This window comes from Tupaia chinensis, unplaced genomic scaffold (assembly GCF_000334495.1).
Source record: "Tupaia chinensis unplaced genomic scaffold, TupChi_1.0 Scaffold145659_1, whole genome shotgun sequence".
Taxonomy (NCBI): domain Eukaryota; kingdom Metazoa; phylum Chordata; class Mammalia; order Scandentia; family Tupaiidae; genus Tupaia; species Tupaia belangeri.
Window position 1 is genome coordinate 2,276,669 of NW_006205516.1, and position 17,232 is coordinate 2,293,900.

Consider the following 17,232-nt stretch of genomic DNA (forward strand, 5'->3'; position numbering starts at 1 on the left):
CAGGACAGAAAACTGACTAAACCACTTAACTCATCCTGCTCCAAGCCATCTTACGTACACCAGAAGTAAGGGGAAGAGTACTGGTGTTCATGGGATGATATGATAGAATTTGAGATGGAATGTAAGTGTACTACTTACACTTGACTAATGTATATCCTGTCATTACAATCACTAATATTATGTGACACCTGTGGACTTCCAAAAGGTAGCTTTCTCCCCTTTTTTTCTTCTTTGAAAATTTTGAGGTGAACTATTTATGTGAATTTGGGTAAAATGCCTATTCTAATCAAAATATAATATAAAACTGTTTTTTTTTTTTTCTGCCCAAGCCCAAAGGAAATTTTCTGGCAATTGGTCTGTTTTCCACAAAACTAATTGAGATGTTCTGGCATATTTGCTCTTTGTTTGAAAGTCTATGGTACCATTGATACATAGTTTAAAAAAGATTATTTTGGAAGATCTAGTAGGTTAAATGATTTTTATGTCTCACTAAATATTTCCTTTTTCTGAATATTATTTGGAAAAATGCTACACATTTCCAAAACCAAATTGTCTATTTTTTCTGCATTTGAATAATTTTTTCTTACAAGTTAGTGGGGGAAAAAACTGATTAGTTTTTGCACTCAATAAAAATGAACAAAGGTGTAGATAGCTTTTATCTGGGAAATTTTTAAGTCATTGAGAGAGTATTTTTAGGTATTCTTAACTACTTTTTGAAATTATTGGCAGAATACCCTTAGCCCACTTAAATACAAAACAGTTGATGAAGATGAAAAGATTTTATTGTCTATGTAGATGAAAGCACCATGAGTTTTGCATCATTGTATAAATCAAAGGTTGTGCATGCATAAAAAGTATGAAAAAAAACTTGAATGGCAAATGCCAAAATCAAGGAAAGCTTGAGTACTCACTGAATATTTGACACTGAGCATAATGATGACATGTGGTGAGAATGCTAAGCATTTACGCCCAGAGAGATGTGCCTCTGATATAGTTTCTTGTCCTAGATTAATTGCCCAACTAACAGTACTAACCTTTATTTTTTAAAAAACACCACCTTCTTACTCTTAGATTTTGTCCCTTAATAGCCTGTCCTCAGAAATTCCAAACTGGAGATCCAATCTCTTACCTCTACTCTCCCGTTTCTTTTTGTAGTCTTCATTAATTCCTTTTATTTATTGTATAATTTTCAGGTGAATTCTCTTGGTTTATCTCTAGTCATAAAAATAATCACAGTTACCCTCCACTTACAGCTCTGCTTTTTCCAAAAGTCACTGATCCATCATTCAACTATTTTATTGAAATCTTTTTAATCAATTCTCCAGAAATTTTGGATCAGAGCTGTGATTTTTACAGCCAGCAATGTCACATAGTAAGGTAGAGTTGTTGCTGAACACAGGTCTAGCTTTCTTCACAATTCATATGTTTTCCTCTTCAGGTTTGGGTGTGGGGAAGGAAGTCACTAAGACTAGTATGTGCAATGAAGTCTCGGAAGGTGGACTTTCTTGGGCTCACTTACCCTCAGGCTCTGACCTTTGCCTAAGCCTCATTTTCTCACCATCTCTTTTCACTTTATGGACAAAGGATCAAAAAGATTTCTTGGACATTGAGCACTAAACATTAAGGGAGATGAGTGGTCCCTGTGACTGGGGAAGATTAAGAACAAAAACAAAGACATAGTCTCAAATAACTATGAAAGACATTGCAGCAAATAATGGAATTTGAGCAGAATCAGAAAGGATGATTTGAATTTAGAAGAGAACCTCTGGAGCAAAGGTGAGAAAAAACTATACAAGCTTGTGAGATAGAGAACAGAAAGTTGGGATTAAGGGAGTATTACAACAGTCAGCTGGAAGAGTAGTCGGTTCATCAGCATGTAGTGAGTTCTTTCTTAGTGCTGGCTTAGTTGCTCGATTGATTCTTCAACTGATTCACTCATTCAGCAGATGTTTTCTCATAGCCACAAGATAGAGCCCAAAGCTTCTTCCTGATATGCACAGTCTTCTGTGATGTGGGCTCTGCATTTCTTAAAAACCACTTCACTCTACACTATATACCCTCTTCACAGTCGTATTGAACTCTTCCTAGTCACATTGAAGACTTTGCTGACCCTCCCAAGAGGTTGTATGCCCTCAAATCTCTGAATGTCTGCACAGGCTTTTTCTTTGAGTCAACCTGGTGAGTGCCTCATTTTGCAGCCTCAGTTGTAGTAAGATTTTTGTTGTTCCTCTGCTACTGTAGAATCTTGGGTATATAGTAATGAAATTTTTATACCATATTGTGTGTTGTCACAGTACACGTTTACTTCCCTCGCTCAACTAAGAGATTCCTGAGAGCAAGGAATTTTGTCTTGTTCACCTTTATATCCATATTACCTAGCATAGCAGGTAATTCCATAAACAAATATTTGTTGAATGATATATTCATTGAACACTAAATTTATATCATGTGTAGTTTTATTTTAAAAGTGATCCAGAAGCAATATGATTGATAGATTGAAGATAGAAGATACAGGGAGACCGGTTACACTTTTTAAAAAATGGCACATTTGTTTATTCTTGTTTATTTCTTTCCTTTTTTAATCTTTGTTGTGGGGTGCATGAAAGAGAGAAAGAGAGAGAGAGAGAGAGAGAGAACCTCCCACCCCCGTAGGGGATGGCCATGCTGCAGTCTCTTCTCCCCCTCTGTCTCTGGATTTTGTGCATGCACACACATGTGCCCATGAAAAGAGCACATTTTTTTTAAAAGCAGTAAAGGGGTGGTTCCTAAAAAAAAAAAAAAAGATTTAAAAACAAAGAGGACTTAATGACCAGCTACTGTGGGTAAGAAAGAGGAAAGAGTTAAAGATTTAAGGTAAAATGTTAAATAACAGAACAATGACCCTTGAAAAAATAAGGTTACCTTCAGATAAACATGTTTTTTCATAAGTCAGACCTCCTGGTGTTAGTATTTGCTTTACTTCACCTCTGCTTTAAAGGAGAATACTTGTTCCCGTTCAGTTTACTGGAACTAAGCCCAAGACTCATGTGGTTCTCATTTTCATATCTGATAAGGATGCAAATACAACTAGATATGAAATATAGAAAATATAAATATGAAATATAAATAGTTCATACGAAATATAAATCGTTCAGCCACACACACTACAATTTGCTATCAAGGGAAGGTATGCAATGCATAGGTTTTGGAATATATCAATACAAAGCCTGTTTCTGCTTTTGGTAGCTACAACTAGCGTGTTATACCAGGCAGATGCACTGGGGTGCGCTACTGTGTAGCAGAGCCTAGCTGTGCATCACGGCTCTTAACTTTAAAACTCCAGAGAATTTGATGAGAGAGGGATCCACAAGAACATGACAAATGATGAGAGTTCAAACCTTAAGAGAAAAATGGGCTTATTGGTAAGAGACCTTCCTTTTCCTTTGTTTACTGCTGTTACTTATTCATTAAAATAGCAAGCCTGTTCTTTTCATATGTGGCTGTGAAGCGGTATACAAAAATCAATTTTATATGTATTGTAGAATTCAGGAGACATATTGGTATCCATGCAAAAACATAGGAAGCATGTAAAGCTTGATTTTTTTAAAAACAGTCTCTAAGAGAATTTTATTGTACTTCAGACTGTGGTATATATTTCTTGATATAGCTTAAATGTAATGCAGGTTCAGAAATATACATATATATTTAAAAAGTTAAAATAAAGAATAGTGACTTGTGTAGAAATACATAATTTCACTCAGTTGCCAGAAGGTGGCACACCAGATTCTTCTTAAATACACAAAGAAAAGGAATAATATTAATAGGAATATAAAATAAGCTGTACTTAAAGATATTTTAATGCAGTTTAAGCAAAGAAATAATATAATTGTTATTTGCGTGGTGAACCTTAATGGTAAAACGTGACACACATGAGTTTAACCTATTGCAGTTTTTTTATCATCCAACAATTATCTTTCTGTGTATAGCATTTTAAAAGTAGACTTTGAAATAGTATTGTCATTAAGGAGATGCTGTTTTCAATTCGTCATTCTAAAAAAGAAATAAAATACTTGTCACCTATCTTTTTTCATAGGAAGTCATTAGGTTTCAAATAAAATCTGGGATAAGGTCTTCATCAAGGTTTTCTTAAAAAATACTAATAGACTATGACTTTGATTTAGTTAAGACTTTAATAATGTAATAGTGCTTGTGAGATGACCCAGAAAAAAAAAAGACAGTTTATTTGGAAGCAAACATTAGGTAAAGCTAAAGTTTACTTTCTCTATGCTAATAACAACATAAATGAAATCAATGTAAATAAATTGCATTTTGTGTTAGAACTCCTCAGACATCTGCCAGCATACTTGGATATTAAGAGCATCGGCTGTCGACAGCATATACTGCAGTGCTTCTGTAGTAGTCTATTTTTAAAACTGCATCCCTGAGGCAGTACCAGAAGTATGACTGTCTAACGTTGCTTTTGTATTAGCCCAAAGGAGCTACATATATCACTGAACTTTACAAAAACCAAATCTTCTAGTTAAGAGACAGTACATCTATTTATCTGTTTCCATTAATTACAAGCCGTATGAAAATAAGAAAATTGGTAGTAAATGAACCTAGAAGAACATTAGCCATCTGTTCTCTGAAAGCTTGGAATGTGTGTCATTTGCTTTCAGTTTTTTATGGCAAGGCAGTATATCAGCAAAGAATTGACCTTTAGGCTTAAAAAGCTAGAAAATGACAAAGCATTCTAACAGCTGAGTATATGTTTACTGGAAAAGTGTTTCCTTGTGTCCAAATGTGGCTATTTCAGTTTTTTAGATCAGTTGCCAATAAATGTAGTGAACGTCAATCTTTATCTGACTTTCTGAAACATTAGGAGAGCTTCTAAAAACAAATAGAATGTTATGATTTTCTAGTTAAAGGTTTTTAACAGTTAATTTACCTCGTTTTAAATTGTTCCGTGTGGTCTTAACTGTTCAGGACATAATAAATGTAGTTTATTAATTGACAGCCAAAATATTTTCAGGTTATGCTTTGAAAAAATCTGAACTAAATACAATAAAGCCACCATTAACCAGATTTTTTTGTACTCCACTTTCAGGAGACGGAGGCAATTGTCTTTAAAACAAGCCGATTTCAAGGATATATTCAAAAAATCAACTTCAGGGTATGTCCAAGGGTCTGCATTTTCCTCTACATTTTTTTTTTTTTAGTGAAAATTCATTTTCATAAAAGACCCTGAGATACTAGGATAAATTCCTTTATTAAGTAAAGTTTCAAAAATGTCTAGGGTAATGTGTTTATTAAGGAAAAAAAGTACTGAAGTTATGCTGTTAAAAAAATAAATGGCACACATCATTGTATTGTGCCTTACGTTTTCCAGTGTGCTTTCACAACCATAAGTTCATTTGATTTTCATAGCATTGCTATGGGATGGGGAAAAAGTAGCCTTTTCTGTATTTTGCAGATGAGAGAAGAGAGCACTGGGAGTCATAAAACTAATTAGTGACAGAGCTGAGATTGGACCGTAGGTGCCTAGCTGTGCCCTCTTCTGCCTTCTTCCTTCATGGAAAAAAGTTTTAAACAAGTTTTTGACTTTTTAATCTATACTGTACAATCAATATAATCTATACTCCATTTGCTTTCTAATTATATCCCTCACAATTTTCTACTTTGTATCTGTCTGTCTATCTGCTTCTATGCCTATCTGTCCGCCCACTAGAGGCCTTGCTTTCCAACTTTCCCAGGCCTGGAAGGATCTGGAGTGTGGGAGGGCAAGATATAATGGCTGTGGACAGTTTGGTTTGTCAACTGTTGGTGAGCAGCCAGTACTGATATGATGATATTTCTGAGAGAGAAAACACAATCTTACGATAGCAGGGGTATCTTGAGCAGGGATTAGCAACCTTGACTTTAAAGCAATGTTTCTCCAAATTTAGTAGACTTTCCGGAGCGTGTGTGTGTGTGTGTGTGTGTGTGTGTGTGTGTTCTTTTTTAAACATTTATTTATTTCTCTATTTGTTGTGATTTTTAAGCCACTGTGTCTGAGACTTGAATGATGGTCAGCCTTGTGGGAATCTAGCACCCTGACCACCATGCTACCTGCTGGCCCTGGAGTTCTTGTTTTAAATGCAGGGTACTGGGCCCCACCTTCAGACATCTACATCCTAAATATTCACCCCTGGTAATTTTTATGTCCACTGACATTTGAGAACATTTGCTTTAAAGGTCTGAAACTTTTCTCTGGTATATGCATTGTAAAGAAAAAAGCCATTTTTTTTTTTTCTCAGCAACATTTGCTTTCTATGTCAAGGCATATCAACCAGGACAGTAGGGGACAATGGTCAAGCAAGGGTGAGGAATGACATATTGTTTGCACTCATTGCTGTGTCTACATAGCTACTGTACATTATGGTGACTGTGAGGTATTTTTAAAAGGCCTGTGTCCATTTTTGGCATGAAGAAGGTAAAAGGCAGAAAAATTTCTACCAAAAAGTGAAAAATAAGTAAGATTTATATTTTAATAGTTAATCTCTCCCAGTTGTTTTTATTTTAAAATTATTCTTAGACAATCATCTCAAACTCTAGGCTATCCAGAGTTCATGACAGTTAAGACTTTACTGTAGCAATATATTTATGCTCCTCTTGCTTAATATGTGAACATCTAGTCTGCCCAATTAGATTGTACGTGTCTTGTGACCAGAGAACATAGTTTCTTTTGTATATTTGAAATATGTAGCAAAACATAAGTACTCAATACTTATTGATGATTGAACTAATTCAGCATACACTTTCTCTAGGGTTTTGGGTTAGGCATAGAGAGTTGATTTCAGTATTTGTGAAGTTCTAGGAGTCTATCTTACACTGTCAGTAATGGCTAATATACTAAGAAGGCCTCAGCTGAAACAAGTGTTTTTTAGTTAACAAATACAAAAGCATGATCCTGATTACTGAATTCACACTCTCACTCCACCCCACCCCCTGGCATTTAGTGCATCAGTTTAAGGTCAATCTTGCTGCCTCTTCTCCCCTTTAGAGTACAAGTTAAGTGGAAGACTCATTAACAGGCTCAACTAGGGGTAGCCAGTGGCATGGTAGATAGGCAGCTGGATCCCACATGGCCAACTGCATGGTTTGAGTTCTGGACCTGGTGGCTTAAAAAACACCCCAGGTGCTTATGCATGTGTGCCAAATAACCTGAGAGGAGAATGGAGAAGGATTGGGACATGGGCATCCCCTCTGGGAGGTGCTTTCTCACTTTCTCTCTCCCCCTTTCTCTCATTTTCTCCGGCAAGAGCATGTGCCCTATAGCAAAACAAACAAACAAACAAACAAAAAAACAACAAAAAAAACAAAACTCAGCAGTGTCTTTTAGATCAAGCCTAATAAGGAATGAATGAATAAATACATGCTAGCTAAAGAGAAAATGTATTTTACTCAAGTGTTACTGAAGTGTTACTTCAGAATTCCATGAGAAATAAATGATTGTTTAAAATATATATTTGATTTTAAAAGCACAAAGTGGTTCTGAACTTACAAGTTGAAGTAGATAGAAAGGTAGTTAGGAAACCTAAATTTCAATACTTGTAGCTGAATTTAGGGCCAACCTAGAGGATGAATTCAGTTTTTTCCAAAATTGCATTTAGTTAGTTATAGAACATGAGGTAAAGGGAAAAAAAATGATTTGCCCCAAAGAATAATCATTGCATTTAAATAATAAAATTAGACATGATGCCAAAACAATTCTGTAGTTAGATCATGACACATGAACACTTTATATGGCATGTGCTAATGATGTTTTACATCATAAGAATTTAATTGAATTGCTGTTTGCAGCAGCAGTTTTAAATTACACACTTTTTGGCTAGCTTCTCCAATTTTCACTTACTATCATATATTTGGCATCTTTCAGTATAACTGTTTCTGTACCCTTTACTTGCCTTGTAGAACTTAAAATCACCCAAGAGAAAAAGTCTAAATTAGAAAGTGAAAAGGATCTAGAAGAAGTCCTGAAAATATAGGCATATAGTAGGCAAATAGTGTGACTTTAAGCTAAAGCCCTGAAGCAAACTTCAGTTTTGTGTTAGGGCAGTGGGTCACAAAGCTCAAGTTTGAAATGGAGCCTTTTCTTGAAGCATAAGATTTTCTTATTCATTATACAGCAGAAACGGTTTGCTTTTAGACAACAGTAGTTTCTGTGGATAAATGGAAAATTAAAGTTTTCATGATTAGGCTTGGGAATTGGTTTTAAAAAAAGCAATAAAATATAAAGGCATTTATGGAAAATTTGCCTAGTATTGCGTATTCTTAATGAGTATTTAGAATGAGTTTTACATGAATTTGTTTACTGCTGGCTAGCAAAACATTTTTGTGATTAGTCTATGATGTTTATAACCAAGATTTGTAAATAGTGAGGGAGAGGAAGAGACTGAATATCCAGGTAGGTATTCTTCTAACCTCATTTTTAGCTATAACATTTATGGTGTGTATGTGAATGTTATAATAACTTTCTACATAAATAGACAATTTCATGGTAGTAAAATTATTTAATTAATTTGAAATGAAATGTTAAAGAAAACTGGGACTCATTTTTATAAAAGTCTAGGTATTCGCCAAATAATAGAGAATATTATAAATGTTGAATTCTCTAACTGGCATGCCTTTTGAGATCTGGTATGTGGTTTGGTACTAAAAACTTTTGCAATGATAAATAAAGAGTATTAGAAATTTTTTACTTACACCAAAATATACAAATATGAAGACTGTATGGTATTGTTTATTTTGTCTTCATGCAACTTTGGTAGTCTCGGTGCTGCATTTGATGCTACCAAAATTAAAACAAATTCATGAGTTATTTGAAAATCTTTGTATCAATTTTCCTTTTAATTCAGTACAGTCATGCTCTGAACTGTTCTTTCAGTTTTGCTGTACGTTTTTAAGTGGTTTTTATTTTGATAAACTAGAGGGTTTAATTTCTTTACCCATAGTAATTTAACTTAAAAATTCCTGAGAGATAACTAAACAGACAAATGTTCATTATCTGAGATAAGAACCGACAGGTCTTTTTCATTAGAGCAATTTATTTTATTTAAGAATATAAGTATTCTGAATGATTTTATGCAACATATATCTGTTTTTAACAAGGTAATGTATATATATGTTTTCATCCTAAGAACTTTGTAGACTAAAATGATCAAATTAAGTGATAAATATTCTTCTTACTTAAATCATGCTTTTAGTAATACCAGATTTACTTTAGTACAATAGTACTTCAAAAACCATCCAGGATGTATTCTGGCTTCAACGTATAATTCTGATTTAATCATCCCATTGCATATAAGCTTCACTTTCAGTTTACTTAACGGGTACTTCTTGAATCTTTTTCTAGAGTTCAGGAAAAGTAAAAAAGTCGGAGATTCTTCTTGCAGGATGAGCAGGAATTGGGGATGCCATTTTGGGCAGATGAAGTAACATGGCTATGGCACAGGGTGTGGTGACAGCATGGCCTCTTATTGGAATACTCGATATATTATACCTCTTTGTCTCTATATTGCTTTTCCAAACAATTTAGAAATGCAATGAAAAATCAGGTTATGTACATAGCATATATTTAATGATATTTGATTTCTAATTCCACCATCTCTAACACACACAAACACTCTGGTTTGGAGTTTAAAACATTTTTTATCAGATTGGAATACTTCGGAGCACTCAAAGGTAGGAAAGAAGTCTGTAAAGAATATATGGGTCCAACAGATGGCATAATGCTTATGTCGCTGGACTCTCATGTGGTCAGTCACGGTTCCAGTCCCAGACCTGGTGACTTAAAACTCAGTGCGTATGTGCCCAAGATTCGAGGAGAAAAGAAAGGATTGTGGCGTGGCCATCCCCTTTGGGGGGTGATTTCTTTCTGTCTCTTTCTCTGGCGAGTGCATGGGCCCTATGGCAAAAATCGCTCTTTAAAAAAAAAAAAAGAATATAAACACTACCAGAAAACAAAAAGAAGGAAATGCAAGAACTTCTAAATTTCCCATTCAGTATTATTTCTTTCTTCAGCTTTAGTGAGAAAGTAAGGGTAGTTAGGACATGTGGGTCATTAGGTCCCCAACAACTGGATCTTTGTTCTCTGTTTAGTCTCTCTATATTTTTGTCTACCCAAACCAACTCTTATCTTACTCCCACAACCTCTTTCATCTGGCCCCCAACTGCAAACTTTATGACATAAATAATCGCAATCATTTTGGCTTTCCATTCCCCTTCTAGCCAGTCATTATGTTCCTTGCCCCTACTGTCTTTTCCTTTGGTGCCCTTACCTGGTGTTTTCTGCATTTTTAGCATACCAGCTCCTCATACTGCTTTCCTTTCCCTGCCAAACTCAGTATCCTTCCTATGCTATAGAAATATTAAAGATGCCATTGAAGCATGAGAAATTCTCTGTGCATGTACACGAGTATGTATCTGCACAGCAATTGTGTCTTTTCATTTATTTGCATTATGGAACACAGAGGTACTATTGGCTTGTTGGAAAAGTCATGACATATTTTTATACATGTTTCTATGTGGGAAAAAAAAAGTGTCATGAGTTTCCTGATAACCCAATATATCAATCCAAAGCATAGTCATAACTGTAATAGTCTGTGTCTTCGTAGATCCTAAGTGGGACTATAAGGATCCACACAGTTATGTTAAGGAACTTTCCAATATTGAAATTTTGCAATGTAGCTGTCTTTGAGAAACATCTGGATGAATATTCCATTTTGGTTATAGCTAGGCCACACATCTGAGTACCTGTTGGGTCGGAAAAGTCATGACATATTTTTCTCTGCAAAAATGCATCATGACTTTTCCGAAGACCCAATAGTAAGAAATAGTTAATGTATTTGTTATTCAGTTTCCTGAAAGAAAGGAGATACATACACATATATAGTTATAAACATTTATAAAATACGCATATATACAACATGAACAAATGTATATAACCATATATGTGAACAGCTCTATTTCCTATAGAAAGGAGCCTTTAATGCATTAAGAATTTTGCTTCGTTGTTTGGAATTTTTTATTGCTTCAAAAGGTTTAACAGTCCTACTTGGTTGTTCTCCAAGTACTTTTACTGATTGGTAGAACATAAACAGAGCATACAGTTTGGCATGATTTGCAATCTTGTCTGAGAAATGAAAATAACATTGATACTTGAGATTAGTCTGAAGAGACATTGTCAGGACTTAAGAGATTACACAGTGCTTGTTCATACAAACTATGGATAATGTTATTAGTCTTTAGCTGTATCTACCCCTTTGGATTAACCAAAACTTGAAAGAAAATGCTAGGTCAGATCATAGAGAAATAAGTGAAAAGAGAAAGAAAAATTGAAAATATATTGTCATTTTATTTGGTGACGTGCTACTGGTGACAAACTGTAGCACTCAGTCAGTAAATTAAAGTTTTAAAAGTTTATTTCACCCAAAGGTGGGGAGAGAGGGCTGGAGGGGAGGCTTCCCCAACAGGGTCTTCATGCCACTATCCACATTTACCTAGTCTGGATTGTTGGCATGTGCTTGTGCCCGTTGTGTACAGGGAGACTCCAGATGCAAACTGGGACCTTCCTCTGTGGGTCCAGTTATTTTACTGCCAAGCCACTGTTTGGCCATTTAATTTTACTGTAACGTTATCCAGGGACGTTTACGTTAAAACCAAGTCAGACTAGGGAACCAGCAGTTAGTGTAATGGCTATGTCGCTGGACTCCCACGTAGTCGACCGCGGTCGGTGTCCCGGACCCGGTGGCTTAAAACTCACGCCGGGCGCGTGTGCGTGCGTGCCCAAGATCCCGAGAGGAGAATGGAGGAGAAGGGATTGCGGCGTGGCCATCCCCACTGGGGGGTGATTTCTCGCTTTCTGTCTCTATGTCTCTCTCTGTCTGTCTGGTGAGCGCACGCGTCCTATAGCGAAAATCTCTCCAAAAAAACCCCAAAAACCAAGTCAGACTATTAGCTATATGTTTCACTTTTCTCCTATACTATGACTGGCTTAAGTTGTGCTTACCTTTTTCTCACTAATCATTTGAAAATACCTTCTGGAAATAAGATTTTGGAAGTGGTTCTTTATAAACACTTTTTGCATTTTTTGTGTTTCTCTCCCGCTTCTGCCTTTCAGTGTACATGTAATTGAAGAAGTAACTATCTGTTCATAGCCCTTGTTTCTCGAGGATAAATTTAGACATTTGTAGAAACATACATCTTATAGTATGGCTTCTTTGAGAAGGAGGGCAGTAAGAATTCTAGACAAGGAGTCCTGGACTGGGTAATTGAGACTTAGTTTCTAGTTCCAGTTCTGCTGCTAGCTAGCAACATGACATTAGACATGTGAATTTCTCTGCTCTTCTTTTTTTTTTCCATCTATAAGCAACATGATTTATAAGAGTTCTAAAAGCTTTGAAAAATCTTTTTCTACTTTGGGAGCTAGGGAATTCTGTGTTGCAAAATTTGGCCAAGAATGACTTTTCTTGTGGCCTTGGCCGAGACCCATCTTTGTCCTTTGTTTATTTCATTTCTGAAATACACATTTCCTAGGTATTTTCAAGTGATTAGTTACTGTTCCTAAAATGCTAAGAGTGTTTGTGTATGCTTTCTATCCTGTTCTATGCAGTTGTCACTAAGAGAAACCAAGTGGTCTGTAAAGGTTTTGACATTTACCAGTCTAAATAATAAAATATTGAACACTGAGCCTGTATAAAATTATATTTAAGATACATGTTTAATCCTTTTCATTCTTTCATCGTGTAGTTGCATTTTTTTTTCAGCTCTGGAATGTAATGGTAATTATAAATATTCTACACAGTTGCTACTGGAGTCTCTATCAGGGCAGTAAAATCTGATTATTTTGAATTTTGCTCATTTGTATTTAGGGTTTATTTTTACCTAGTTGAAATTTATTTCTAAATGATGTATGAGGAATAGTGTTGTTAAGCAAATTGGTAGTATAAAGTATAGTTCATATATCATATTTATTCTTAAAAGAATTATTTTTGAAGACTTTGGCACAGTAGTTGTTTGCTTATGAGACATAATTACATATGACTTTGCAGTTTATTAGAGGAAAAGTAAGTACTGAATATAGATAAATATTCACTATCAGATATAATGCTTTTAGGGTTTGGGGACTAAAAATGTACCAAGAGTGGTGTAGAGAAAAGCAGTCCTAATCTATTTTCACTTTGAGCAAATATTAAAATGATTGGAGTGCCACAGAAAACTAATATTAAACATCATCTATGAGGAATCTAGAGTAAAAATTGGCATGGGAGATTAATGGTACTGGGTGTTTTTTTATATTTTAGAATCAGTTGATTGCTCACAGAACTATAACTTCAGCACATTTATAATAAGGTACTCTTCGCCTGTTTGTGGGAGTTAAACTTCTTGGAAGTATAGAAAACTCTACCTTAACCCTATTTTCCACTTATTAATTAGGAAAAAGCTGTAGAAAAATAAACTGCCGAAAGTTCTTTATTGCCATGTTTTCATACACGTTTTGAGGTCTTTGTTCTCAGAAGTACAGTCACATTTATAATAATTGTTTTGTGAATTTTTTTAAGTTGGAAAGTGTTGAATCTCCTTTCTAAAACATTTTCTTACTACATATAGCTAATATAAAGCCATTTTATATTTTTAAATATATATCAGGGGTGGTTTTGAAAAATTGTTTGAAACTCATTCTGGAATGAGTCATTCCAAACTTGATGTGTGTGTGTGTGTGTGTGTGTGTGTGTGTGTGTGTCTTTCTTTATGTGTCCATATGTATGTATGTATTTTCCCTTCTTAGGGTTTCAAACAAGTTGTCATTGCTGATTATATCTGTGACCATTTTGCTCCATAAATTTATTACACAAAGTATTCTTGTGTCAAATATTGTCTGCAGTTTATTTGTGTCAGTAGCACTGTTATTAACCTTTTCTATACCTTTTGGCCACAAAGACATTGATAAATATTCCTTTATTTGATCCCCTTGCAGGTTTCTATGACACAGTTTTGTATGTGGGTACTGAAAGGAGTTTTAAATATTTTTAATTTTAAAGGATTAAAGTTGCTTGACTGGGTTGTTTGGGGTGTTTGTCTATGATAGAATTGAATAACAATTCGATGCGATGTAGTCATGGCTGACATGGAGTTAACAGTTCCAAAGTTTATAAGCTTACAAAATAAGCTTTCTCTCTCCATCTGTGTGTGTGTGTGTGTGTGTGTGTGTGTATGTGTGTATGTGTGTATGTGTGTATGTGTGTGTGTGTGTGTATTGCATAGACAAATCTCTTTGTGTTTCATGGGAAAATACTGGTTTATCTCTTTGCCTCAATGTTTATCTGTATCTTAAAAGGAAGAGATTTGTGATTATCTTAGTTTATTTCATACTGTATTTCTGGTATTTTAAATTGTGTATTTTGGAGTTTTTGAAAGTAGTTTCTTACTATAGAAACATTTATTTATGCTTTTAAAATACAAATAAAAAATCCTGTCATGGGACTAAAATCTCAATCTTTTAAAAACTAGAAATAATTTGGAAAGTATCTGAAAACCAACCATTTAAGTTTGAAGCGCACATTTATTGTTTGGATATAGAGTTAGAAGTAGAAATGAGCTCTTTGTCACTGCAGTGATTTTTCTTAAAAGGTAGTGGCTTTTGTGTCAATGGTGGTCTGCCTTTACTGAACTCGCATCGATGGAGGCAGATAATTCTGTTTTTAGGTAGAAGCAGGAGGGTGCTATGAAGGTAGATGTTTAGTGCTGGTTACTTGCCTACATCAGAAGTAAAAGTCTTCAGCCTGTAAATAGAGTTCAGCACATTAGTTTAACCTATTTTCACTTTTCAGAATTGTGAGAAAATTGGCGAGTTTCTTTGTTGTCAGTGGTGGTGGTAGTGATGCTTTTAACAGATACTTAAAGCATCTAGTCACTTTCAGGGCGTTTACAATACTGTTTTCTGGCAATATTTTTAACAATATAGATGAACCCTTTATGTGCCATTGCTTTCATAAAATACCTCAAGCTGCCTTTGACAGCAGTTTGAAATTTTGAACCTTCTTGACAATCGCTAATCCCTAGAGGTTACTGGACCCGCTGCTGGGCTTTGGAGTGGTCCCTGCTGGACACCTGCTTGGCCAGCAGCGTTGCTCTTTCCTCTAGGCAATTGTGAGCTGTTGTTGGGGGGAGGAGTGAGGGGGGAGAACGGGAGGAGAAAGGGGGAGAGAAGAAGGGGAGGGCAGCGTTGAATTAGATTGTTGATAGCGTCCCTCCGAGGACTGCTATTAAGAGCACGCTACTCTGTACTTCTCGGCTGCAGAAGACAGAGTGATATTCGTGTTACCACAGCATGTTGTAAATGTATGAGATTTTGCTCATCCCGGCTTGGAAATAAGAATAGGGAAAGGAGAGCAACTTGAATCAGAAGCTACTAGAAGAACATGCAGAGTTCTGCAGCAGTTTATATTTGTTCTTAAATTTTGCCTTCTTCTTACTGGAAAACAGAGGGACTGGCATTTTTTTAAACGGGCTTTTCCCATAATGGCATTCTTGTATTGTGTGGCCAGAGCTCGCACAGGAGGAAAGCAGGCTGCCGAATTTAGTCACTGATCTCTATTAGCTGTGGCCTAAGGCTATGCTGAGGTTTATATCCCATTTGTATTGTTGCAGCTCAAAAGAAGAATGTTCAGAGGATGACAAGTGTATTCTGAGTAGGTATGTTGTTTCATTTTCATATGAAACCCATCTATTTTTTTTCCTGCTACTATTGGTCAGAAATCAGGTTAATAGGTGCAGAATAGTACAGTGCTGCAGTATCCCTGTTAAGGTAGAACAATGGTATTGCAAGCTTAAAAAACAAAAAAAACAAAAAAACAAAAAAAAAACCTTAGCTGCTTTTATTAAATAAAACTGCATTGTGTGGTATGCACAGTGCAGTCTTAAAAAATATACTGCAGTCAACGCTTTCCTAACGAGGTGGCACTATTGTGGAGTTGGAACGATAGAATCATCATATTGCTTTAGGGGACAGGAGAATTTAAAGGAGGTACCTTGCAGCCCTATTTTACAGATTGGAAGCATCGGTTTAAGGGCACTGGCAGAATTGTTTGCTTGTTCTCCGCGGCAGCCACTGCTATGTCAGTACAGTGTGGAATGGAAGTCCTAGTTCATAGTCTGTTATGGAAACGCTGTTTACTGTTATTGTAGTACCGTGGTGACAACATGCCATTGAAATGGAAAACGAGCTCTCCTGCTATCTGGAAATTCCCAGTTCCTGTGCTTAAAACATCCAGGTCAACTCCACTTTCTCCAGCATACATGTAAGTGAGAGAAAATAGGATATTAAAGTGGGATTTCATTCATGAATCTACCTTGTGGCAAAATGGGGGAAAACCCCAAACAACAACATCCAAAAACCCACCAGATTAAAAAGCTAGAGCTTGCTTACCTTTAAAGATGTTGGTATGTCCACATTTTACCATTGTTTTGTTTTCCTAGAGTTTATGTTGATGTTCATTTAAAGTGCTTAATGGTAATCTGTTAATATGAAAGCACAAAGGTATAGCCAAGGAATCTCATAAGCATAAACTTTAATCTTTAACATGGGTTGGATTTTGTTGAATTTTTATATTATCTAAAACACTTCTGATGACTTCTTTGTAAAAGGCATAAAAAACTGATGATTGGTCGTGGTGTGTTAAATATGGAAATATCTTCCATCCTATTTTTTGATGATTTTTGAAACATTCAGAGATAATACATTGATTAGAAAATGAGTCTTTTAATCAAGAATTATACTTGTGTGTGAATATTAATAAATTTGATATTGCATCTTTTTCTGTTTTATCATTTAAGTTCTGAAACAGAAGTTTCAATTAGTGTGCTTTATACTTCTATGAACAGTAATTTATATATAGGGGGTTGGAAAGAATATTCTACAAATGTCTGTTTTAGAAATATATTTTAAGTACATACATACTAAAATGCACTGGGTTGTCTTCCCAAAATTTTTGAGAATTTTTGTAAGTTTATATTTTTTATAATTCAAAAGCATTACTTTAAAAACAAAATCCAAAAGATAGAATAAAAGGTTATTTAAAATATTGTTTGTGATTCTTTTTTTGTAGAGAAAGGAGTAAAGGAAGGAAGCTTGACTTTCTTTTTTTAAATATTAGTAGAAGGAAAGCATTTCAGTAGGAATATTTTAAATGTGTGTTCTTTAAAATATTTTTC

The 17,232-nt window shown here is 35.2% G+C and overlaps 1 protein-coding gene across 6 annotated transcripts in view; it reads left to right on the forward strand.

Moving 5' to 3' along the window:
- KLHL13 (kelch like family member 13) overlaps window positions 1-17,232 on the forward strand; it is a 137,024-nt gene that overhangs the window by 42,973 nt on the left and 76,819 nt on the right. Inside the window, exons 1-2 of one of the 6 annotated variants that reach the window (XM_006168272.2) lie at window positions 3,324-3,401; window positions 5,087-5,152. The exons of 3 other annotated variants lie outside the window; for them this stretch is intronic. In XM_006168272.2, the coding sequence (XP_006168334.1) occupies window positions 3,361-3,401; window positions 5,087-5,152 (107 nt within the window). In that variant the 5' untranslated portion in view covers window positions 3,324-3,360. Of the gene's footprint in view, window positions 1-3,323; window positions 3,402-5,086; window positions 5,153-15,316; window positions 15,715-16,206; window positions 16,320-17,232 lie in introns of those variants that run through there. 2 more of the 6 variants (XM_006168273.2, XM_027768173.1) reach the window with 2 other exon arrangements.